A 27,228-nucleotide genomic window follows, 5' to 3' on the forward strand; every position below is an offset into this window, starting at 1 on the left:
TGTGAGGGGCTGGATGTCGCAGGGGAATGATTCACAGGGGCTCAGAAGCTGAGGTGCCCTTATTGTTAACCTGTGAGGTGAAGTCAGGGCTGGCCTAGCCCAGAGAAAGGTGCCTGAGTGGCTGATGGGCAGGTGGTGTCCCAGCCAGCACAAGAGAGACGCCCTCTCACTGAGTCAGGGGGTAACGAGGTGACTCACAGTCCTGGCACCCCTGAGAGACCGTCTTTAGTCTCACTTAGTCCAACCATCCTGAAAACCTATTTGTGTGTGTGCCGTGTCACTGTAGCCCTGTCCGTCCCAGGATATTACAGAGACAAGGTATGGGAGGGAATATCTTTTCCTGGACCAACTTCTGTCGGCCTGGTCACCGTGAATGGTCCCTTCGAATGGGTGTGAACTGCTCATACTAAACTGTCTGTTCCACCTTGTATTTAGCTGGGACACTCTCAGTACCTTTCCCACACCTGAAGAACTGCTCTATGTAGCTCGAAAGCGTGTCCCACTCTCCACCAGAAGTTGGTGCAATAAAAGATATTTCCCCCCGCCCCCAGCTTGTCTCTCTCTATGTGTATATGTAAGACAGAGGACGGGATAGAGAGGAGAAATCAGGAGCTGCTCTTCTTCTCATTACAAAAGAACAAGGGACATGCACGGAAAGTCAAATGTGACAAATAAAAACCGATACAAGGAAATAATTTTATCTACAACACATAATTAAACTGTGGAACTCACTGCTGCAGGATTAAATGAGGTCAAGACCTTAGCAACATGAAAAAGGGGATTGGGCATTTAGCTGGGTATCAGAAATATCCAGAGTTACCAGACCTAATGATCACACACATTCTGTAAGGGAGAGTGACCCCTATGGCTTGGCGTTTAAGCCAATCTCTGTTAGAGATAAGGATGAGATGCAGGGTGTGAGAGGAAGATTATCCCATATCTCCCTCATGAGAGATTCTCACAGCTTCTTCTGAGGCATCTGGTGCTGGCAACTGTTTGAGACTGTTGGGCTCGATGGACCCGGCTCTGATACAGTCTGGTGGTTCCCATGTTCCTCTACCAAGGTGCAAAGTTGACCTGCTGGCACTTTTCAAAAATCATTGGCACGTCTTAGACCCGCACCTGTCAGGGATGGTCTAGTGATCACTTCCTCCTGCCTTGAGTTTAGGGAACTGGACTAGATGACTCATTGAGTACCCCTTCCAGTCCTACACGTCTAGGATTATCACTGGGTAATGTCCTGTAGGCATTCCGGGTCATGTGGGCTGTCCTGATCGCTTCTGTCAGCGAGGGGCTGAGTCAGAGAATTTGTCTTCTCTGCACAGATTTGATCAGCAGCAATAGTAAAGGGCAACAGGAGTGACGGCTGCCATCGGCCTGTTTGACTCTGCCTCCATCACCGTCTGGGCATCAGGAACCACAGGTCTTAAAGTGGGTCTACCGTGACTGAGGTGCTAGTACTGGCCAACCTGCCAGCCGTTGCTAGGCCAGAAGGTGAAACCCTATAGAGGACCCCAGTCCTGGAATCTGCTTGGCAGGATGCTGTGGGTCCTGCTTAGTCCACAGCTTGCTATGTGAAAGAGGTCACGAGTGCAAAAGTTTGAGAACCACCGTCCTAAAGAAACCCAGCGCAGAAACGGGAAGTTATCCTCGGAACTGGGATCCACCCTGCTCTGGACTTTGCCATATGGCTCCTGCTTCCTCCCCCAGCTTGACGTCCTGGTATCCTGACCCCACCTGACTCCATTTATTGATCCGGGGTTCTGCTCTGAAGTTTGTCTCCTGCCTCTGATCTCCTGGTACCCTGACCCTGATTTCTTTCTGATGCTCAATTCTCGCTTTGCACTCTGGCCTATCTTGGACTCTGACCTGGCCCAATTCCTGTTTTTACCACTGGGCATGACTGCCCACGTCCCAGCCGTGACACGGTGACACCAGGAGCACTGGGGGTGCCACAGCGAGCAGAAACCAGAGCTAAGCCCCCAGAGCCTGGGAGAACATCCTACCATTGGAGGTCAGTTTCCGGCCCAAGGGCCAGGTGTATCCCTGTGAATAGGCCTCCCTCTCAAGCACTGATTCCCCTTGGGGATAAGAGCGATGCCCAGTTTGGAAAGCAGAGCACACAATGATGGGGAGGCCGCAGCCCTCTCAGGTGAATGACCCTTCTGTTACCTTTTGTGTACAGCGGCTGGGTAACATGTCCCTGGGGTAGTGCCCATCATGTGCCAGGATCCGACGAAGTGGGTATTCACCCACGAAAGCTCATGCTCCCAAACGTCTGTTAGTCTATAAGGTGCCCCAGGACTCTTTGCTGCTTTTAGAGATCCAGACTAACACGGCTGCCCCTCTGATACTTGACATACAGGTAGGGAGAGACCGTCCGTGACTGAGTCTACGCAGACCAGCCAGACACAGCATCTGGGAAGTGGGCACATGCCCGGGGGTGGCTGAGGTGGGGCCAGGTGCACAGATTGGGTGCTCGGAGGGTATATATATTAATTTTAGTTGAGCTGTTGTGGTTTGGCTCTTCACACAGATATGGGGACTGTGACATTGCACCCCATAATGTTTTATGGGAATATGCTTATGAATATATAATATGACATAACTGGAATATGTTTTATGCTACTGTAAGGGTGTGGACTCACGCCTGCGGTGCTTCCTGCTGGTCTCTCAGGGAATTAGCTCGATTTCTAGCCTGGAGCGCCCTCTGCAGGCTGGAGATCCACTACCGCTTGGCCCCCGTGTCCCTCCCAGACACAGTGCCCTGTTAGCTGGGGTGCTGTCCCCTTCTCTCTCAGTCTTAGGGTCTCCTCGCCCCTGGGAAGCCTCACCCACTATTCCCACCTCACCTTAGTATAAGGCTGCTGCCAGTCATCATCTAGCCCCCATGCCCTGGGGCAGACTCCAGCATCAGCCTACTTGTGGGAATTTGGCAGATGGGTATGTGAGAAGCCGAAATGTTTAGACTTCAAGGACGGGGCTAATTAGGCTGTGAATTGTGTAGTGAGGGCTGGCCTTGGGCTGGTTCTCATCTGCCAGCAGGCAGTAAACAGGATAATAAATCAGAAAGTTGTACAGGATGATAATTACCCTATGACGTTATAGCTGTGCCTGTGTGTATCTTATTAACCAATTAGCAACTGCTTGATTGCTTGCCATAATTGTATATAAGAGCATGCTGGAGAGAAATAAATGACTTTGCTACCAATCACATTGATTGCTGGGTTCTCTCCGTGCCCGCCTGAGAGGCACCGAGACGCAACAAATGGTGACCCCGACGTGATTCGAATCGAATGATGATAGTGTCGGAGGCCTAGTGTCGGTGGCCTGTTCCAGGCGGAGGAGCTGCGGTGGGGAGTGCTGGAGAAGCCCCCGGGCGTCCGAAAAGAGAGGCGCACCTGAGCCCTGAGGAGAGCGGCTATAAGTCGTGGAGGAGAAGGGCGGCTATAAGTCGCGGAGAAAAGCGGCGGCTATAAGCCGCGGAGGAGAAGGGCGGCTATAAGTCGCGGAGGAAAGCGGCGGCTATAAGTCGCGGAGGAGAAGCGCGGCTATAAGCCGCGGCGGAGCAGGGCAGAGCAGCTAACATGGGAACCGCTGCATCAGCGGAAGAAAAAACGGTACATAAATATTTAAGACGCATCGCGGAATGGCAGGGAGAAAAGCTCCCCTCTGATACGTTATCCCGCCTGCTGCGGTGGGGACAGAGAAGGGAACTTTTTGTTAAGCCGAGTACAATTTTTAATAAAACTGTGTGGGAGCGGCTAGGCTCCAAGCTTTGGAAGTCGGTGGCTCAGGGCGATAAGGAAGCCTTTTCCCTGAGTCCAGTATGGAATAAGACAAAGAAGATAGTGAAAACTCTTGCGGCCGAGGCAGGAGTGCAGGCGGCCCTTTTTGAGCTTTTCCGCCCAACGCCCGAAATGCCTTCTGTGTTGCCGGTTGGAGCCAGGGAGTTTTTCGGTGTCGGGGACACGGTGATACCTTTGGCTTCCGACCTGGATAATGTTGCCCCTGTTACGGTTCCATTACCCTCCAATGTGGCCCTCGGCCCCGATATAACTAATCCGGCTACGGTCCCGTTACCCCCCGATACGCCCGAGCCTATGAAAACAGCTTTGCCGTATGCACCCCCTCCCAAGCCATGCCGTGTCCACGGGACCTGGGGGTGTCATGAATGCGGGGAAACAAAGGAGGCTCAGGTGAAACACGTGTCATCACAGGTATATCCCAATTCGACTACGCATATTCAGTGTACCCAGTTTAATGCCTTTTATAAGGAAATGGAGCGCCGGGGTCAACAGCTGCAGGCCATTTATAACAAGTTAAATCAAATGCAAGGTCTTCAGCTGGATCATCGCGGTCGCGTCTTCCCAAAGAGGGGGAGCTGGAGAGGCTCCTCCTGACCGCCCGTCGGGCACAGGACGAGGAGGTGCTCCGCTGGAAGCGAGCCCTGGACGGGAAGACTTTGGAGTGCACGGCGCAGGCAGAGGCTCGTGCCGTGGCCCCGGAGGTCGTTCGGACCTACAAGCAAGTAAGTTGTTTTGGCAGGAGCCTGGAGAAGGCGTCCTACGCTGGCTGGTCTACGCCTGGGACAATGCCGAGAAAACCGTTATGCTTCTCCGGTAGGAGCTGCAATAGCTGGGTGTTCTGACACAGGATTTACAGTTTAAAAGAAGCCAAGCAGGGAAAGAAAAGGAACAGAATGAGCTAACCGAAGACAGCTCATTTTTTTCTGGCCCCGGTCAAGGACATATTGCTCACAGCTAAGACTAATGAGAGCTGAAAAATCGCCCAAAAAAGCTAATGAGAGCTGCAAAACCCTGCCAGGCACTAACGGAATGTGTTAGCTGTCTCTTCTCACAGGTATGGAAGAGCTGCCCAAAGATCCTAGCAGCCCCCCCCCACTTCTTGCAACCAGGAGACTGACTGCCTGGACCCATGATTTTTACTGCAAAAAGATCCCTTCACATTAGGAGAATTCTGCTACTGATGATTGGCCTATTTTTTTCTAGCTCCATTGTGCTTTTAAATAGCAGGACAAAAGGACAAAGTGACGTGCTAGCTAACCTCTCCCTTGTCCGCTGCAGCCCCCATTGTGTTTTTGAATTTTTTTTTTTTGAAAGAAGCAAAACCACTATAGGATGATGTTCTGGTAATATCCCCCGTAGAAGCTGAACCACGATGGTGGTGGAAAAGAAGAAAAAACACTCACATCACTGACATTGCCAAAGTCCAGAAATTCCTGACTAAAAGGACATTGAGAACTGACCCTGGTGAAGAAACTAAGAATTGTACACTGGCAGGAAGAAATTTGGGACTCCTGCTGAGAAATGTGGTATTGATTGGATTTTGGGATTTATTCTACAGGCTGCGCCCTGTGTTTTGGATAAATTTTTTAGCATGTATTGCTCTCTTTAATTGGATTGTAAATGATATTGCCCTTATTTAGTTTTTTGTTGTTGGAGCTCCGCTAACCCAAGTACAGACTGGAGTTGGTGAGTTACATGTCATTTCTGCCATTGCTTTTAGGACCCAGAAGCTACTGGCAGAGATGGTATGGGCTATTACTGAGGCTGGGACAGTATTGCGGTGGGAGCTAGTACGTTTAGAATCCTGAATGACCAGCTGATGGCCATTCGGAGTGATTTTAAGCACCAGGATGGCCCACTGCCCTTATAGATATATCAGGAATACCATTTGATTTGGGGTTGTAAAGACATACCTGGACACTGTCTGGGTGGAAGTGTAAATATTCGCAGTGCTTCTCCCCAGCATGTGGACTGGTTAGGGTGGGTGTGGGCTTTCACATACCAAATCCTGCCGGGTTCATGGGGAGGATGAATGTGGAATTAATTACCCCAGCTTCCTAGAGTTTAATTGCTTTTTGTTTTTAAAGTTTGAGAAGACTCAGACAAAAGTTTGTTGAGTATTCTCAAAGGGGGGAGTTGTAGGTTACTAGGCATTAATTTAGGTAATTTGGGAGGATGGCTTTGGGTTTAAGTGCTTTTGTTAGCCTTATTAGATTTTTGTAATGTTTGTGTTATGTGCTGATTATTGGTGGCTGTAAGATTGCTTGATATTTGATGTAGCCTATATTAAAATAGATAGGCTGAAAGCAGATGTTGTAATTAAAGTTATATCCTTGAGAATGTAGCCCCCATGGTGGGAAAGTACAGATAACTGTTCACAGAAGAATATCAGATGGGTGGGGGCTAGTTAAAAGGTACACCCTCCCAGCTAAATTGATGGTGGGATAAGCTAGTGTCCATGGACGGAACGTTTCTGCGAGGAAAAAAGGATCGGGCCCAGGCGGCAGGCAATAGACAAGGAATTTGGAGAGGAAAAAAGAATTGGGCCCAGGCCGGCAGGCAATAGACAAAGAGATTGGAAATCAAGCTTGGGAATTTTAAATATTTAGGAGGATACTTGGAATGGTGATTTAAGTTGAGAAAGGTAGTCGTTGGAGAACAAGCGAGTAATTTAAGGCACAGTAAAAAATTAACTCTGTGGTTGCTAGAGGGAACAGCAGTTGAATTTTGTAAAGATGCGAACAGAAAAGTTTTGGTATCTTTGAAATGTTTGTGTATAAATTTAGGCAAAGATATTAGTTTGTAATTGTTTGGCTATGAATAATTTTGTTGCATTAGCTGATGAATGTATATAGTGCTATGTAATTGAAATTGTATTAGGCTTAAGGGCATATAAGTGGTGATGTTTTCCTTCAGTGTTTAAAAGCAGAAGTTAACAGTAACAAACCTTAAGCTGTGAATAGCTTTGAATCCAGAAGCAAGCCAGAAGCAATTGTATTAATGTAAATGATTTAATTGATGAAGTGATTCCCCTGTTTTGCCTGATATTAATAAGGGTGTTTGTATATTTTATGTAATGATTGATTGCCCAGTAGGGGTAGATTTGCTTTTGTTTTTTAGATATTATAGAAAATTGATGCTAGCTGCACAGCATTTAATGTACCATGCATTTACTTTACAATGTAATTTTTGTTTTGTGTTCTATGTTTTGTCTTGTAATGTTTGTTTTCTGGCCAGAATTGTTGTGGTGTTGTTAAGATGTTTATGTGGTTTATGTTGTGTTTTTTCTGCTGTGACCCCCCCCCCCTCAGTGTCAGTTTGAACACCTGACACATGAGGGATGGATTGGTAATAGAAATTTGTCACAGGTTGGTGTACAATAGAAAAGGGGGGAACCCTGCAGAATTTACACCATTTATTTTGTTTTATTTTGTTTTGTTTTGTTTGATGTTGTTGGAGTTATATGTTAAGGATTGCATGGTTATAGGTAGGCTTTATAGAGTTAGTTTTGGTTTGTGATAGATTGTAGTGTTATGATGTTATGAGTTGGGAATGTTTTGCTAATGCCTTTTTTTTTCTTCTTTTTTCTTTTTTGATTTTTGAATAGAGGGGGCAGATGTGGGAATTTGGCAGATGGGTATGTGAGAAGCCGAAATGTTTAGACTTCAAGGATGGGGCTAATTAGGCTGTGAATTGTGTAGTGAGGGCTGGCCTTGGGCTGGTTCTCATCTGCCAGCAGGCAGTAAACAGGATAATAAATCAGAAAGTTGTACAGGATGATAATTACCCTATGAGGTTATAGCTGTGCCTGTGTGTATCTTATTAACCAATTAGCAACTGCTTGATTGCTTGCCATAATTGTATATAAGAGCATGCTGGAGAGAAATAAATGACTTTGCTACCAATCACATTGATTGCTGGGTTCTGTCCGTGCCCGCCTGAGAGGCACCGAGACGCAACACCTACTCATCACTGGCAAGGTTGGGTTTGGACCTGCTGCCTTGGCCTACCCCTGGGCTGCCCTCTGCAACCCCCAGTACCTGTTAGCCCAATGCTAGGCCGCAGCCTGGGGCTTTCCAGGCAGGAGCTCCCCAGCTCCTCTGCCTTTCCCCAGCCCTGCTCCACTCAGGTACCCTGTGTCTAGCCCCCTGCAGCCAGGCCCTTCTCCCTCTACAGGCAGAGGGAGACTGACTGGGCTCCTGGCTCCCAGCCTCTTATAGGGGCCAGCTGGGCCTGATTGGGGCTTGGCCCCAGCTGAGCCTGCTTTCCCCAATCAGCCCAGGCTTCTTGCTGCAGCCACAGCCCTCTCCTGGGCTGTTTTCCACCCCGAAGGGCAGGAGCGGGTAACCAGCCCACTAAAGCTACATATGCCGTGTAACATATCTCTGTGAAGGTTCTGATCTACTGAATATATGCATCCTATTTGTATGCATGTGTCATTTTTGTATTTGAAGTTTTGAATATTGGCTATGTACTTGTTTAATTTTAAGTAGCCTCAGTGAAGCAGTTGGTCGGGTTCCTGAGAAAAGACTGTTCTCAGTAAGTGCTCAATCAATAAACACTGATGCCAACAATGACCTTGGAGACACCAATCTACACCTGAGCTTTCCCAGGAATGTGGCTTGGCTGGTAAGGAACTCAGTCATGCATGGACATGTGACTTGCCCAGGTGACTCCAAAACTCCATCTTGGAGCTGAATTCTGGATAGGAGAGAGGAGGGGGACCACACACAAGAGAAAGTCTATTTAAGTCCCTGGGAGACCTCTCCATTTGGTCTTCAGCTGGCTCAAGAGAGCCTCTCTAGCCTCAAAGATACCTGAAAGAAACTGGAACAAAGGACAGTAACCATGGGGGTGTGAGTGATTGCTGGACCCAGACTAGAAGGAGACTAGTCTGTAAAAGAAACTTACTGGAACATCTCTGAGGTGGACACCCTGGGATGGCAACCTAAAGAGAGACGAGAGGATGCAAGCGTAGGAGACTGCAATAAAGATAGCATCCAATCCGGCTGACAGGAAACCAGTTGCTAAACCGTACCAAATATTGACTGTTATGTCCCCACAGGCCAGTGTGGCCACACCTATGTGCTCGCAGTACGAGTGAGGCATAATATTATGTCCACAGTAGTGGAGCCGTTTAAGGAGAAAAACGACTGGGAACATTATACAGAAACTCCTGGTTAGAGCGGCCACTGCTATCTTCCTGATCACGGAGTGTGTTAATACAGTTGTGTACCGCAGCGGGTCACAGATGGCAACGTAGCAATCAAAGGCCACGGCCAGTAGGATGGCCGACTCGGTAATGAAAATAAAATCAATGAAAAACATCTGGGTGAGGCAGCCGTTGAAAGAGATCTCCTTGGAGAGAGACCAGAAAACACTCAGGGTTTTCGGCACCGCGGTGGTCGATAACAGCAGATCGGCCACTGTTAACATGGAGAGGAAAATGTACATGGGCTCATGGAGGCTCGTTAGGAAAATATGTAAATGAATAGAGCTTTGAAATGCAAGTCTGCATTGTTAGAGGTAGAAGGGCAGATGTTTGCTCAGGTCTTGTGATGTAAGCAAACAAGTCTTGTCTATTGCTATAGCTTTGATTCGAAGATCAAAAAAGAAATATTAACATTTAGGAAGATATTTGAGTAAATAGTATTATTATCTATGTGTCTCTTTGAAGGTTGTGGTAACCTGTATCTGAACTGTTTAATGGATAAATTACCCTGTGCTAATTGCCAGGATGTTTGGACGAAGGAGTTAAGCCTATGTTTTCTCAGGCCAAAAGGCTGATGGAAATATATAAGAACCCGAGAACACGATACTGCTTCATCTCAGATTTGCTTTGAGTTTCAAGAGGGGGAAACCTTCAGCCGTAAGGATTGAGATTCTTAGTCATTGACTGGAGCCACCCTGAATATGGACATTGGACTGTAACCTATGGACTCTTTCTAAAAAGACTTTTGGCAACTACAATCTCATCTCTGCTGTGTATCTGAACCTCAAGAATTGAATTCAAGTCTGTCCGTATATTGATCTTTTAACTAACACTCTCTTTTCTTTTTTAATAAATTTTAGGTCAGTAAATAAGAATTGACTATAATGTGTATTTTGGGTAAGATATAAGTTATAATTGAACCTGGGTATGTGGCTGATCCCTTGGGGTTGGAAGAACCTTTTCTTTTATATGATGAGATAAGATTTTCAATAATCATCATCATATCTGACGTGTGTGTCTGGACGGAGGCCTGAGGCTGGGTACTTTAAGGAAACTGCATCATTTGGACTTCTGAATAACCTGTATGGTAATATGGAAGCTGTTTTGTGCTGGTTTGGTAAATCTAAATACTAGAATATCCACCAGTGTTTGGGGTTTGTCTGCCCCATTCTGTTTGCAGTTCACCCTAATTGAGTGACCTCAGCTGGCTCCCACAGGCAGCACTGCCACACCAGTTCACTGAAGTACAAACCTGACCCTGTCCTGCCTGCTCTCCCCAGCCTGGCTCCGCACTCACAGAGTGGGCAGCCTCTGGCCAGGACACACATCCCCTCCCCTGCCCCAAGCCATCAGCAAAAGTGAACTGGATAAGTCGATGGAGGGGATGGTATGAGATTGCCTACAATGGCTTCTGGCCCATCTGCGACTGCTAGTAGCAAATATCTCCAGTGGCCTTAGAAGATAAACACAATGTGTGGGGGAAGAGTTAACACGGTTTTTAGAAAGGGAAATCATGCCTCCCCAAGCTATTCAAATTCTTTGTGGAGGTCAACAAACATATGGACAAGGGTGATCCAGTGGCTATAGTGCACTTGGACTTTCAGAAAGCCTTTGACAAGGTCCCTCAGCAAAGACTGTTCAGGAAAGTAACCTGTCATGGGATAAGAGGGAAGGTCCTCTCATGGGTCAATAATTGGTTAAAGAGAGGAAACAAAGGGTAGGAATAAATGGTTAGTCTTCACAATGGAGGGAGGTAAACAGCGGGGTCCCCCAAGGGTCTGTACTGGGACCAGTCCTTTTCAACATATTCACTAATGATCAGGGAAAGGCAGTGAACAGTGAAGTGGCAACATTTGCAGGGGATACAAAATTATTCAAGTATCAGAGGGGTAGCTGTGTTAGTCTGGATCTGTAAAAGCAGCAAAGAGTCCTGTGGCACCTTACAGACTAACAGACGTACTAGAGCATGAGCTTTCGTGGATGTATACCCACTTAGTCGGATGCATGTCAAGATTATTCAAATTATTCAAGATAGTTAAGTCCAAAGCAGACTGTGATTGGTTACAGAAGGATCTCACAAAACATGGTGACTGGGCAACAAAATGGCTGATGAAATTCAGCACTGATAAGTGCAAAATGATGCACGCTAGACGACTAAGGGGGAATATGACAGAGGTCTATAAAATCATGACCGGTGTGGAGAAAGTGAATAGAGAAATGTTATTTACTTTTTCACACAATACAAAAACCAGGGGTTACCTGGTGAATTTAATAGGCAGCAGATTTAATACAAACAAGAGGACGTATCTTTTCATGCAACACAGAGGTATCCTGTGGAACTCATTGCTGGGGCTGTAGTGATGGCCAAAAGTACAGCTGGGTTCAAAACAGAAGTAGCCACATGTATAACTGGGATCAAAAAAGAATTAGATCAGTCCATGGAGGATCGATCCATCAATGGCTATTAGCCAAGACGGTCAGGCTGACTCTAAAACTCTGAATGACAGAAGCTGGGGCCGGAGGACAGGGGATGAATCACTCTATAACTGCCCTATTCTGTTCACCCCCCTGAATCTGTGGTATAAGCCACTGCTGGAGACAGGATGCTGGGCTAAATGAACAGGTGGTCTGACCCCGTACAGGCTGTTCTTTGCTTTTCGGAGACATTTCTTCTCAACAGCTGCCCTATGAGGAGAGAGTAATAAGACAGGGACCTTTCAGCTTGGAAAAGAGAAGACTCAGGGGGGACATGATAGAGGTCTATGAAATCATGACTGGTGTTGAAAAAGTAAATAAGGAAGTGGATAAAAAAGGAACTAGATAAACTCATGGAGGACAGGTCCGTCAATGGCTTTTAGCCATGATGGGCAGAGATGGTGTCCCTAGCCTCTGTTTGCCAGAAACTGGGAATGTGCAACATGGGATGGATCACGTGATGATTCCCTGTTCTGTTCATTCCCTCTGGGGCATCTGGCATTGGCCACTGTCAGCAGACAGGATACTGGGTAGATGGACCTTTGGTCTGACCCAGTACGGCCGTTCTTATGTGCTTATGTTCTTAATGGAAGGTGGGTAAAAAGGAAAAAAAATATTCCTGCAGCATTTTTGTGATGTTAGCAGGTTAAACAAGCCTCCAAGCCCCAGGAGGAATTGGCAGGTTATCCTCAGTGGCAAAACATTCTTTTAGCATGGGGTGAAACAAATCTATCGCAGAGACAGGATTATACTCTCCTTTTCCCATGGCTGGGGGGAACCAGAGAGCACGTGCAAATGAGCCCCTTGCCCACTGAACCAGGCCACAGCACCCCCTGATCTCTCTCCTGCCAGCCACGCCCACAAACCCAGCTAGGTAGGGAACAGAGCGAGATCAGGCTGGGGAAGCCGGGCCCATCCATGCAAAATGTACCGTAAGGTAGCCAAACGCAAGGCCCGTGGGATGCAGGCCTTGGCTACGGAATGGGGGACTGAGTCCGGCAAAGCTGAGACCCTGAGAAGGGGATGGTATGATGGGATAGCCTAATTTTGGCAATTAATTTGGCAACTGATCTTTGATTATCAGCAGGTAAGTATGCCCAGTGGTCTGTGATGGGATGTTAGATGGGGTGGGATGTGAGTTACTACAGAGAATTCTTTCCTGGGTGCTGGCTGGTGAGTCTTGCCCACATGCTCAGGGTTTAACTGATCGCCATATTTGGGGTCGGGAAGGAATTTTCCTCCAGGGCAGATTGGCAGAGGCCCTGGAGGTTTTTCGCCTTCCTCTGTAGCATGGGGCACGGGTCACTTGCTGGAGGATTCTCTGCAGCTTGAGGTCTTCAAACCGCAATTTGGGGACTTTGATAACTCAGACATAGGCTAGGGGTTTGTTATAGAAGTGGATGGGTGGGATTCTGTGGCCTGCATTGTGCAGAAGGTCAGATTAGATGATCATAATGGTCCCTTCTGACCTTAAAGTCTATGAGTCTATGAGTCTATTTAGGAGTTTGAGCAGGAAGTTGCTGTAACTAAAAACAAGTTATTGGGTTCAATACTGGGGTGACTGGGTATAATTCTAGGGCCTGTGTTATACAGGAGGTCAGACTGTGGTTCCTTCTGGCCTTAAACATTATGAATCACCGTGTTTGCTGTGGGGTGGTGTGTGGGGGTCTGTGCTGCCCGAGCCATGTCCTCATGGGGTGGATCTCCAGGTCGAGGAGGCCCATGATGACACAGTCAAAGCCAGCCCTGCTCGGGTTCTGGGCTGTGCGGAGAAGGGCCATGCAATCCCTGTGCTGTCTCCCTGAGGGGACTTGATCCTGACTTCCATGCTGGCCCCAAAGTGTGCTCACTTTGCGAATGAGGAAATTAAGGAGGAAAGAAACGAACCCAAGGTGACACAGCAGGTTGGAGGGAGAACCAAGACTAGAGCCCCTGTCTCCCAATGTGCAGTCCAGTGCATTTCCCATTGGTGTATGACATGTCCTCCTTGGCTGCTGCTTTCCATTGCCATGAAAAGTGCAGCTCAGATGCAGCTTCTCACAGAGGAGATGCACACACCGTGCTCTCTCGCAGGGTGATTTTACATTTGTGCTTTCTTGTTTTGTTGTTTCCCTTCATTTTAGAACAGAGACTCATTCAGTCTGGCTGCCTTTTGTGGAAGTGAGCGGTGTTGTACCCAAATTCTGTTGATGAGAGAGACCAGCTTTCGAGCTCACACAGTGGAAGTACATAGTTAAAACACCCCTAGAGTTCCAATGAATACCTGGCTTTAATTTCCACGTCCCAAAGCATTTTCTATTGCTCCTTTAGCTCGGCACGGAGCTTCTGCTGCAGCATCGATAAAAGACATTGATCACCCGTTTCAGGATCTCTTTTGTTGTCACCCCATAAACAATGGGGTTTAACATGGGGGGAATGAGCACATAGAGGTTGGCCAATAGGTTGAGAATATAACCTGGGATGATGTGCCCAAATCGGTGTGCAAAATAGGAGAAAAGGGATGGCACGTAGAACATCAGTATGACACAGACATGGGAGCCACAGGTGTGGAGAGCCTTGAGCCGGGCGTCCTTGGAGGGGAGCCGGAAGACGGCCCTGAGGATCAGTCCATAAGATACAGCAATGAGCACAGCATCCAAGCCGATTACAAAAATAGCCAAAGCTATGCCATACCAGAAGTGGACTGTGATGTCGTCGCAGGCCAGCCGGGCTATGGCCATGTAGTCACAATAGTTGTGAGGCAGGAGGTTGGTTCTGCAGAAATTCAGCCGCTTCACAAGAAAGACGAGAGGGAAAATTGTACAGAAACTTCTTGTGACAACTGCCAGCCCCATCTTCCCAATCACAGACTTGGTTAGCATGATGGTGTATCTCAGGGGGTCACAGATGGCAACGTACCGATCAAAGGCCATGGCCAGCAGAATGGCCGACTCGGCCATAAAACTGACATGGATGAAGAACATCTGCGTCAGGCAGGCAGCAAAAGAAATTTCTCCCGCTCTAAACCAGAATACAGCCAGCATCTTGGGCACTGCCGTGGTAGATAACAGCAGATCAGCAGCAGCCAGCATGGACATGAATAGATACATGGGCTCATGGAGGCTTCGTTCTGTTAGTATGATGAATAGTAGGAGAGAGTTCCCAAAAAGTGTCACAACGTACATCAGACAGAAGGAGATGGAGATCCAGACATGAGACTCCTCTGTACCCGGGATGCCGGTCAGGATGTAAGTTGCAGGGTCAAAAACAGTGTGATTGTCAGCTGGCATCATGTACCATCACATGGATCTTCTATTCATTTTCCAGTAACTAACAGCAAAAGAGAAAATCAGTGAGAAATTGAGTGTCAGCTAGGACTGGAATGTATTTGTTGAGGGAATCAAAGATACCATCAAAAACTTCATTGTGTGACAGCTACCTGTTGTGTGTGACCATAAACCCAGAAACATTCTTGTGATGAGGTGTACAAATCTCACACTAGGCAACAAGGGGTTGAGGGATTATTTTGGGCTCAGCCAGCCTCACCCCTGAGATAAGGGGAGACTGACTGACCTCGGTGGCCAAACCGCCTGATGTAGAATAATGTGGGCTGGTTGGCCAGCGGAGATGGAGTCGCAACAGTTGCTGAAGTGGATGACTGAGAAACAGCATCAGCAGGCAGCCCAACAGTAGTAACAGCAACAGCTCCTGCACCACATGGCCACCCAGTAAGAGCAACTGACTTAGGGGCCCAGCAACAGGACAGTTCAACAAGTTGTGGCATTAATGCGGCCCCAGGGGTCCCCCGGAGCTTCTCCATCAGGGTGCCAGGGCCCAAGCCCTGGAGACCTGCCGGTAGCCATGAAGCTCACGAAGGTGGGCCTTGAGGATGACCCTAAGGCTTTTCTGACAACACTTGAGTGGGTGCTGACGGCTGCCTAATGGCTCCCTGACCAGCAGGCCATCCTGCTGGTGCCCCACCTGACAGGGCCAGTGCAGGCCGCATACCAAGGACTGGATGCAGAGAGCTTCCAAGACTACCCTCATGTCAGAGCGGCCATCTTGGACTACCTCGACATTACTGAGGAGACCTTCTACCAGAGGTACCCTCCAGGGGCCCGACCCTGGGTTATCACTCAGAAACTGCAAAACCTATGTTGGAGGTGGCTAAAGTCAGAGGAGCAGACCGGAGTATGGGTGGTGGAACTCATCCTGGTGTAGCAGTTTGCCCAAATCCTCCCAAAATGGAGTAGGGACTGGGTGCTGAGACATTGACCAGAGTCACTTACCGATGCCGTGCAACTGATGGAAAACTATCTGGCAGCTGAGACAGCTCTAACTTGCACATCTGAGCCATTGTTTGACACCAAAGAGAACCCCTGACAGAAGGGGGAAGCCAATTAGAGGAGACAAAATCTAGACAGGGTGCTCCCCAAATCCCCAGCCTACCAGGAGCCCAACCAGCCCTCAAGCCAGGGGCTGGGAGCCCAGGAGACGCCCTAGGCCTTCCGACCTCAGCCCGAGCATAGAACCTGGGGTTCCCAAGAGACTTCCCTGCCCAAAGGCCAGGAAGGGCAAGGGGGCCAAGTATCTGGGGGAAGACATACCCAGAGGCTCTGTTCCCAACCAGAAGCTCCAGGGCAACCATGGGAATCTGTTTCTCCTGTGGGCATCAGGGCCACCATTATCAGGAATGCTCCTATATGAAGTGCAGATATGGGCAAGTATGGATGGCAGAGAGCCATGTCCAGGAGCGCACCCCAGAAAAGGTAACAATTCTGGTACAAATAAATGGGACCAAGATAATAAGTTTAGTAATCTCTGGGTGTGGGCAAACCCTGGTCCAGGACAACTTGGTCCCCAACCCTGAAGCTCCCGGGGAGACCATCCTCCTGCAGTGCATTCATGGGGATATTAAGCCCTATCCCAGTGCCTGGGTTGAGGTCAACATAGGAAGAACACAAACCCCCTCTAGTAGGGCTAGCCTCAACCGTAGCCTACTCTGTTATCTTGGGATTGGGAGCACTTCTCCGACATATAGAGGGGATGTAGAGCCGATCCCGAGAACCCGGAGGAAGTGCCTGAGAGAGCCAGGGTAGGCAGGGAACCCCAGCCCGTGACACTGGCTGGAGTAGGCGAGGAGCAGGATCCTGGGTAGGGGTTCCAGCCAAGACGAAGTGTTGCAGGAAGATCCTCCTAGGGAGCAGATGGTATAAATCCCGCTCTGGTAGAGGGAGTTACTGACCCGAGAGACTGATTTTGTGAAGAACCAGAGGGAAGATGAGACCTTGAGCCATGCATATGAACAACTCCGAGTGGTTAAGGGCGAGGTTGTAGATCCCCACTGGGCTGCTCAATACCCCCACCTTGAGCTCCAGGAGGAATGACTATTTTGGCTGGAAAAGGACCATTGGATAGGAGAAATCAATTCACAACTCTTTGTCCCTCAGCAGCATCGGCAAGAAGTCATGTGATTGGCCCACGCCATCCCATCTGCAAGCCATCTTGGACGGAAGACCCTGGCCCGGATCTTAGACAGTTTCTTCTGAACTGGCGTACATCAAGAAGTTAAAAACTTCTGCAACTCCTGCCCTGAATGGCAGCTAGTCGGGCCCAAAAGTGGGGTGAAAGCCCCCTCATCCCTCTCCCGGTTAACAATGTCCCCTTTGAATGCATTGGTATAGATTTTGTCGGTTCCCTGGAGAAATGTGCCGCTGGATACAAACACCTATTTGTGATAGTCGATTATGCTACTCGCTATCCTGAGGCAATCCCACTATGTAACACCAATGTGAAGATGATTGCCACAGAACTATTGACAGTCTTTGCTCGTGTACGAGTTCCCAAGGAGATTCTCACCGACCAAGGCACGAACTTTACATCCTGCTTGATGAAACACGTCTGTGATTTTCTGAAAATAAGGAGCCTCCATACCTCAGTTTCTCACCTACAAACGGATGTCCTGGTTGAACCCTTCAACCTAACCCTGAAGCAGATTCTGAAAAGATTTATGCCAGAGGACCTGCATCACTGGGATCAACTGATTCCCACCCCCCGCCGTTTGCCATTTGGGAAGTCCCACAATACTCTATGAGCTTTTCTCCATTCGAGCTCTTGTATGAGAGATGTCCCCGGGGAATCCTCGACCTGGTCCGGGAGATGTGGGAAGGACAAACTCCGACAACTCAGAATGTCCTACAATATGTGTTGAGACTCAGAGGGAGACTTGAGACTTTGGGAGCTTTGGCTAAAGACAACCTCCTCACTGCCCAAGAGACCCAGGAAGGCTCCTCTAACAAGGGAGCACGGGTACGCACTTTCAAGCCAGGTGATCGGGTCCTCCTTCTGCTCCCGAGTATGGAGTCTAAACTACTGGCCAAGTGGAAAGGTCCCTATGAAACTGTACACCGAGTTGGGCCAGTGAATTATTAGGTTAGACAGCCTGTCAAATGGAAGCCCACCCAGGTCTATCACATCAACATGCTGAAGGCGAGGAAAGAACAAGAAACCTTATTCATCGCCCCGTACTCTCCAGAACCAGAACTGGGGTCACACATGCCTTATGCTCTGTCCCAAGAGGCTATATTGGGGGGGGGGAACAACTTCACCCTGAATGAAGCCCCCAGGTGTAGAGCCTAGTGAAAGCCTTCCCGATGGTGTTTTCATCCCAGCCAGGAAGGACCCACCTCACGCACCACCACATCCAGACTGAACCTGGACAGATTGTCCAGAAGAATCTCTGGTCACTTCCCTGGAACGTGTGTGAGGTGGTAAAACAGGAAGCCCAGACCATGTTGGAGCTTGGGATCATTGAGGAAACCCGCAGCGAGTGGCAAAGCCTTGTTGTATTAGTCCCAAAGCTGGATGGCACTGACCAGTTCTGCATTGACTTCAGGAAGGTTAATGCGATTTCCAAATTTGAAGCCTACCCCATACCCCATGTGGATGAACTACTAGACCAGGTGGGAGAAGCTCAGTATATCACAACCTTAGATTTAACAAAGAGGTATTGGCTAGGGCTGTTAAGTGATTTAAAAAAATTATCGCAATTATACACACTGTTAAACAATAATAGAATTCTATTTATATAAATATTTTTTAATGTTTTCCACGTTTTCAAATATATTGATTTCAATTACAACACAGAATACAAAGTATACGGTGCTCACTTTCTATTTATTTTTATTATAAATATTTGCACTGTAAAAATTAAAGGAATAGTATTTTTCAATTCACTTAATATAAGTACTACAGTGCAATCGCTTTATCTTGAAAGTTGAATTTACAAATGTATAATTATGTACAAAAAATGCATTAAAAATAAAGTAATGTAAAACTTTAGAGCCTACAAGTCCACTCAGTCCTATTTCTTGTTCAGCCAATCGCTCAGACAAACAAGTTTGTTTACATTTGCAGGAGATAATGTGGCCAGCTTCTTGTTTACAATATCACCTGAAAGTGAGAACAGGCATTCGCCTGGCATTTTTGTCGCAAGCATCGCAAGATATTTATGTGCCAGATGTGCTAAAGATTCATATGTTCCTTCATGCTTCAAACACCATTCCAGGGGACATGCATCCATACTGATGATGTGTTCTGCTTGATAACAATCCAAAGCAGTGCAGACCAATACATGTTCATTTTCATCATCTGAGTCAGATGCCACCACAAGAAGGTTGATTTTCTTTTTTAATATAATAATTGGAGATATACCAATCTCCTAGAACTGGAAGAGACCTTGAAACATCATCAAGTCCAGCCCCCTGCCTTCACTAGCAGGACCAATTTTTGCCCCAGATCCCTAAGAGGCCCCCTCAAGGATTGAACTCAAACACTGGGTTTAGCAGGCCAATACTCAAACCACTGGTGGTTTGGGCTCTGTAGTTTCTATGTTGGAGCATTGCTCTTTTAAGACTTCTGAAAGCATGCTCCGCACCCCATCCCAATCAGATTTTGGAAGGCACTTCAGATTCTTAAACCTTGGGTCGAGTGCTGTAGCTATCTTTAGAAAGCTCACATTGATACCTTCTTTGTGTTTTGTCAAATCTGAAGTGAAAGTGTTCTTAAAACAAACAACATGTGGGGTCATCATCCCAGACTGCTATAACATGAAATATATGGCAGAATGTGGGTAAAACATAGAGCAGGGGACATACAATTCTCCCCCAAGGAGTTCAGTCACAAATTTAATTAACATATTATTTTTTAACAAGCGTCATCAGCATGGAAGCATTTCCTCTGGAATGGTGGCCATGAATGTTTAGCCTATCTGGAACATAAATACCTTGCAATACCAGCTACAAAAGTGTCATGAGAACGTATGTTCTCACTTTCAGGTGACATTGTAAATAAGAAGTGGGCAGCATTATGTCCCATAAATGTAAACCCACTTGTTTGTCTGAACAATTGGCTGAACAAGAAGTAGGACGGAGTGGACTTTTAGGCTCTAAAGTTTTACTTTTTTTGGTTTTTGAGTGCAGTTATGTAACAACAAAAAATCTACATTTGTAAGTTGCACTTCACAATAAAGAGATTGCACTGCAGTACTTGTATGAGATGAATTGAAAAATACTATTTCTTTTGTTTACCACTTTTACAGTGCAAATATTTGTAATAAAAATAATATAAAGTGAGCACTGTACACTTGTAATCTGTGTTGTAATTGAAATCAATATATTGGAAAATGTGGAATAACATCCAAAATATTTAATAAATTGCAGTTGATATTCTATTATTTAACAGTGTGATTAAAACTGTGTTTAATTGTGATTCATTTTTTTAAGTTAATCGCATGAGTTAACTGTGATTAATTGACAGCCCTGGTATTGGCAAATCCCACTCACACCAGAATCGCACGAAAGAAACACCTTTGCCACTCCATTTGGCCTCTACCAGTTTTGAACTATGACCTTTGGACTCCATGAAGCGCACGCAATGCTCTAACGCCTCATGGACCAGGTGTTGCAGCTCCATGACTTGAATGCCTCAGCCTATTTAGATGATGTGGTCACCTACAGCGGAACCTGGGAAGAACATCTGGCTCAAGCGGTGGCCGTGCTCTGTTCCCTGCGATAGACTGGACTAACAGCAAACCCTGCAAAATGTAAAATAAGGAAAGAAGAAACCACCTACCTGGGATACATTTTTTGGGAAAGGCCAGATCCAGCCCCTGATAGATAAAGTCCAGGCCCTCAAAGACACCCCATGCCCTACCACCAAGAAGCAGGTCAGGAGATTTTTGGGACTTGCTTGCTACTACCTTCAGTTTGTACCGAGGTTCTCGACGATCGCAGCCCCTCTCACAGATCTCATCACAAACGACAGCCCCAAGAACGTGCACTGGTCTGAGGCCTGTGAAAAGGCCTTTCAAGAATTGAAAGAACGCCTCTGTACAGAACCGGTCCTATTGAGTCTGGACTTCTCCAAAGAATTAATTTCGTAGACAGATGCTTCTGATATGGGACAGGGCACTGTTTTATCTTGGGAAATAAAGGAGGAGGAACACCCAGTGCTCTATTTGAGCTGCAAGCTGTTCCCACAAGAACGAGTCTACTCTGTCACAGAGAAGGAGGGCCTGGCAGTGAAAAGGGCCATAGACTCTCTCCAATACGATCTCCTGGAAAACCCATTCAAGCTCATCACCGACCCTGTTCTGTTAAGATGGCTAAATGCCATGAAGGACACAAAACCGCCTGATGCGCTGGTACCCGTCTCTCCAGCCCTACATGTTCCAAATTGAGCAAGGAGCCAGGTAACCCCCTCTTACCCATTGGTGTTTGGGTTTCCCCACCAGGGGAAAAACCTTGGACTAAGCTGACCCCAGGGGTGGTGGACAAGAGCAAGAGGCCCAGGGAGGACAGCCAGACTGCTGGTAGCACAAAGGGCCCTGGGTCGGAGCCCGGTATAGTGGGAGGACCCAGGCTCCCCTCCCCACAACCCCCTTGGCAGTCAGGAGTTTCAGCCATGACCATTAGGTAACGCTCCCCAACTAGGAACCATTTCAACTCTCCTGCTACGGAACGTCTCCATTCCAGAAGAGGGAAGATGGTTCGGATGGTTCTGGCCCCAGGTGAAGCAGGGCGCACCCTCCTGGTGTTGCTGTCCACAGCAGAATGTCTCCGTCACACATTTGCTGCAGTCACCCCGAGGGCTCCAGCGGTGACTGTGAAAGTGAGTTAAAGCAGCCACATGACTGGTTCTTCTGGCCCTTACCTCGGTTTCACACTCACTGCTGCAGAGTCACTCCCAGTTTATAATGGGGTGAGAGCAGAACTTTTCATTCACAATCCCCCTGCTGGAACCTTCTGGCTCTGAGGCCTTGACCTGACCAACACTCAACCCCAAGAGTGAACTCATTCACGAGCAATTCCCATTGATTTTTATGAAAATATTCACCTGAGTAAAGTTGCAAGTTTTTCCACGATTTGACTATGTGAAGTCAATCTCAGTTAAGGTCTGGTCCACAACATAGACCTATATTGGGATAACTACGTTGCTCAGGGTTACTCCTGAGTGCCATAGTTACACCGACCTAATCCCCATGTAGACATAGCTACAGCCTCTCGGGGAGGAGGATTAACTATGCTACCGGGGAGCTCTCCCCCATCAGCGCAGAACGTCTCCACTAACGCACCACAGCGGTGCAGCTGTGCGGACGCAGCATTTTAAGCCTGGCCGAGCTGGTAGCTCTGCTCCAGAGAACTACAGCTGCAGTAGGTGTAGGGGGACCAGACGTCCTGTTTTTAAAGGGACAGTCCCGTATTTAAGCCCTCCTGCAGGTGTCCCGACTTTTTCTTAAAAACAGGAAAAGTGTCTTGTATTTTCTATCTCCCACCATCCATACTAGCAGGTCCTGCTGCTGGCCAGACCCCTGCTTCCCAGATGCCCACCTACCAGCGGTGAGTGGGGAGGTCCAGTGGGTGACGATGGGGGTGGGTGTGCAAGACTGGTGGTGGGGCGAACATGCTCCTTCTGCTGGTCCATCAGCTCAACCCATGCGCCATCTGGATAGCTCCGTGATTTGAGCATTGGCCTGCTAAATCCAGGGTTGTGAGTTCAATTCTTGAGGGGGCCATTTAGGAATCAGGGGCAAAAATTGGTCCTGCTAGTGAAGGCAGGGGGCTGGACTCACTGACCTTGCAAGGTCCCTTCCAATTCTAGGAGACTGGTATATCTCCAATTAAAAAACAAAAAAAAAGGCCAGCAGGGCCAGACTCTCCATCCCCTTTCCCACTGGCTGTGCACTGCGAGCTGCAGTGGCTGGTGAGTGTGGGCAGGCACCAGGCAGTGGCCATTCACGTGTCACCTCTGCTGCCCACCCATCAGCCCTTTACATGCTTCCCCCTCTGGCTGTCCTCTCCCTGCTTTGCCCCTTCACCCCACCCAGACTCCCTAATCCCTCAAATCCCAACCCCAGTGGGACGCATCCATGGGCTCCTGTCCTGCCCCTGCAGTTCTATGTAACTCCAGTTCAAACATTTCCTAGGTTTCATGTGTTTCCATTCGCCCCTTCACAGGTTCAATCCATGCAAACGACTCACCAGGCTCTGGCCCCAGCTGGGGAGGAGGAATCTCTGCCTGTGACCGGGTCGGGGAGCTGCAGGCGGCAGGGAATCTGCACTGACCAGGGCTGAGGTACAGGGATATTTATACTGCTGCCCTGGGAATCCCAGCAGGGACTCAGAGCCAGCACGGAGCCCCAGGGACCTGCCTCAGGTGGCGAAGAGCAGCAGAGGATTAACCCTTTCCTCCTCTCACTTCTCTGATCTGATCATTTCTCCTTTTGTCCATTATTTAGAAAGATGCTTCTGACACTGAGGCCCTGGCAAAGAGTTCCCTGTTCTTTGCAAACAGGTCTTGTCTCAGGCCTGACAAACTCACTACACCACACACAAGTCTATGGAATATTTATCCATAAAGAATAGCATGTAAGGTGTGTGCAGAAAGCTTGTAACTTCTCAAGCTTCATAACCATTGCAAAAGGCATGTCTGGGTAATAGTTAAGGAATAACATATTGCTATTGACAGTGAGCTTTATGGACTTGAAGTAGAAGATAGTCACCACGGCATAGCGTGTCTGGGTCATGGCCATTCCAAGAGGGCGTCGTCACCCCATCCTGGTTAGCCAGTATGTAATGCCAAGCTCAGTTCTCCAGCCTTGATCCACCCCAAGATTATCAATGGAAAACCATCAGAGACAAATGCAAACAATGAAGGAACATGACAACAGAGAGGGTTGCCCTGCCTCTGAACAGAGACAAAAGACTCTTTCAGGATAGCACAGAGTGGGGAGAGGCCCTCTGGATCCTTTCACTGAGGAGACATCTTGGAGTGAGCGGATGTTCTCATGAAAAATTGGTTCCCGGTTCTTGTGAAACTATCTAGCTCTGCAACAGACTAAACTTTGGGAAGGAGGAACCTACTTTATTAATTAGGAAAGGAAACCATTGACCCAAGCTCTCATTTCGTGATGTTCTATTGGAACCATTTGTTTCCACTTCTCTCTTGTTTCTAGTTAATTCTCCATTCTTCTTAATTAAACCAACTTTTATTTTATTATAAGTGCTCACATGCACCGTGTGTAATATAGGAGTGGTGATTTACAGCAACTCTGGTAAACTGGGATACGCTGCTCCTTTTGGGGCAGAGATTCTGGATTTCTCTGAGTAGCCAGTGTGAGGGGCTGGATGTCGCAGGGGAATGATTCACAGGGGCTCAGAAGCAGAGGTGCCCTTATTGTTAACCTGTGAGGTGACATCAGGGCTGGCCTAGCCCAGAGGAAGGTGCCTGAGTGGCTGATGGGCAGGTGGTGTCCCAGCCAGCACAAGAGAGACGCCCTCTCACTGAGTCAGGGGGTAACGAGGTGACTCACAGTCCTGGCACCCCTGAGAGCCATCAGTCATTTTTATAGAGACCATCTTTAGTCTCACTTAGTCCAACCATCCTGAAAACCTATTTGTGTGTGTGCCGTGTCACTGTAGCCCTGTCCGTCCCGGGATATTACAGAGACAAGGTATGGGAGGGAATATCTTTTCCTGGACCAACTTCTGTCGGCCTGGTCACCGTGAATGGTCCCTTCGAATGGGTGTGAACTGCTCATGCTAAACTGTCTGTTCCACCTTGTATTTAGCTGGGACACTCTCAGTACCTTTCCCACACCTGAAGAACTGCTCTATGTAGCTCGAAAGCTTGTCCCGCTCTCCACCAGAAGTTGGTCCAATAAAAGATATTTCCCGCCACCCCCAGCTTGTCTCGCTCTATGTGTATATGTAAGACAGTAGACGGGATAGAGAGGAGAAATCAGGAGCTGCTCTTCTTCTCATTACAGAAGAACAAGGGACATGCACGGAAAGTCAAATATGACAAATAAAAACCGATACAAGGAAATAATTTTATCTACAACACATAATTAAACTGTGGAACTCACTGCTGCAGGATTAAATGAGGTCAAGACATTAGCAACTTAAAAAAGGGGATTGGGCATTTAGCTGGGTATCAAAAATATCCAGAGTTACCAGACCTAATGACCACACACATTTTGTAAAGGAGAGTGACCCCCATGGCTTGGGGTTTAAGCCAATCTCTGTTAGAGATAAGGATGGGATGCAGGGTGTGAGGGGAAGATTATCCCATATCCCCTCAGGAGAGATTCTCACAGCTTCTTCTGAAGCATCTGGTGCTGGCCACTGCTGGAGACTGGCTACTGGGCTCGATGGACCCGGCTCTCATCCAATCTGGTGGTTCCCATGTTCCTCTACCAAGGTGCAAAGTTGACCTGCTGACACTTTTCAAAAATCATTGGCACGTCTTAGGAACAACATTAGACCCGCACCTGTCAGGGATGGTCTAGTGATCACTTCCTCCTGCTTTGAGTTTAGGGAACTGGACTAGATGACTCATTGAGGACCCCTTCCTGTCCTACACGTCTAGGAATATCACTGGGTAATGTCCTGTAGGCATTCCGGGTCAGGTGGGCTGTCCTAATCGCTTCTGTCAGCGAGGGGCTGAGTCAGAGAATTTGTCTTCTCTTCACAGATTTGATCAGCAGCAATAGTAAAGGGCACCAGGAGTGAAGGCTGCCATCGGCCTGTTTGACTCTGCCTCCATTACTGTCTGGGCATGAGAAACCACAGGTCTTAAAGTGGGTCTACAGTGACTGAGGTGCTAGTACTTTTTTTTTTTTGAAGGTCAGGCTTGACAAAGCCCTGGTTGGCATGATTTAGTTGTGTTTGGTCCTGCTTTGAGCAGGGGGTTGGACTAGATACCTCCTGAGGTCCCTTCCAACCCTGAGATTCTATGATTCTATGAACCTGCCAGCCGTTGCTAGGCCAGAAGGTGAAACCCTATAGAGGACCCCAGTCCTGGAATCAGCTTGGTAGGATGCTGTGGGTCCTGCTTAGTCCACAGCTTGCTATGTGAAAGAGGTCACGAGTGCAAAAGTTTGAGAACCACCGTCCTAAAGAAACCCAGCGCAGAAACGGGAAGTTGTCCTCGGAACTGGGATCCACCCTGCTCTGGACTCTGCCATGTGGCTCCTGCTTCCTCCCCCAGCTTGACGTCCTGGTATCCTGACCCCGCCTGACTCCATTTATTGATCCGGGGTTCTGCTCTGAAGTTTGTCTCCTGCCTCTGATCTCCTGGTACCCTGACCCTGATTTCTTTCTGATGCTCGATTCTCACTTTGCACTCTGGCCTATCTTGGACTCTGACCTCTTGGGATCTGTCCTGGCCCGATTCCTGCTTTTAACACTGGGTCTGACTGCCCACATCCCAGCCGTGACACGGTGACACCAGGAGCACTGGGGGTGCCACAGTGAGCAGAAACCAGAGTTAACCCCCCAGAGCCTGGGAGAACATCCTACCATTGGAGGTCAGTTTCAGGCTCAAGGGCCAGGTGTATCCCTGTGAATAGGCCTCCCTCTCAAGCACTGATTCCCCTTGGGGATAAGAGTGATGCCCAGTTTGGAAAGCAGAGCGCATAATGATGGGGAGGCCCAGCCCTCTCAGGTGAATGACCCTTCTGTTACCTTTTGTGTACAGTGGCTGGGTAACGTGTCCCTGGGGTAGTGCCCATCATGTGCCAGGATCCGACGAAGTGGGTATTCACCCACGAAAGCTCATGCTCCCAAACGTCTGTTAGTCCATAAGGTGCCACAGGATTCTTTGCTGCTTTTACAGATCCAGACTAACATGGCTGCCCCTCTGATACTTGACATACACGTAGGGGGAGACCGTCCGTGACTGAGTCTATGCAGACCAGCCAGACACAGCATCTGGGAAGTGGGCACATGCCCGGGGGTGGCTGAGGTGAGGCCAGGTGCAGAGATTGGGCGCTCGGGGGGGGTATATATTTTAATTTTAGTTGAGCTGTTGTGGTTTGGCTCTTCACACGGATATGGGGACTGTGACATTGCACCCCATAATGCTTTATGGGAATATGCTTATCAATATATATTATGACATAACTGGAATATGTTTTATGCTACTGTAAGGGTGTGGACTCACCCCTGCGGTGCCTCCTGCTGGTCTCTCAGGGAATTAGCTCAATTTCCAGCCTGGAGCGCCCTCTGCAGGCTGGAGATCCACTACCGCTTGGCCCCCGTGTCCCTCCCAGACACAGTGCCCTGTTAGCTGGGGTGCTGTCCCCTTCTCTCTCAGTCTTAGGGTCTCCTCGCCCCTGGGAACCCTCATCCACTATTCCCACCTCACCTCAGTATAAGGCTACTGCCAGTCATCATCTAGCCCCCATGCCCT

At 48.1% G+C, this 27,228-nt stretch overlaps 1 protein-coding gene across 1 annotated transcript; it reads right to left on the reverse strand.

Annotated features, from left to right (window-relative positions):
- Positions 1-13,802: 13,802 nt before the first annotated feature.
- Positions 13,803-14,765, reverse strand: LOC123349641 (olfactory receptor 52B2-like). Its single transcript, XM_044987854.1, has one exon. It carries the CDS (start codon positions 14,763-14,765, stop codon positions 13,803-13,805), a length of 963 nt encoding a protein of 320 aa, XP_044843789.1.
- Between the last annotated feature and the right edge of the window lie 12,463 nt (positions 14,766-27,228).

The sequence above is a fragment of the Mauremys mutica genome, chromosome 1, assembly GCF_020497125.1.
Source record: "Mauremys mutica isolate MM-2020 ecotype Southern chromosome 1, ASM2049712v1, whole genome shotgun sequence".
Classification (NCBI taxonomy): domain Eukaryota; kingdom Metazoa; phylum Chordata; order Testudines; family Geoemydidae; genus Mauremys; species Mauremys mutica.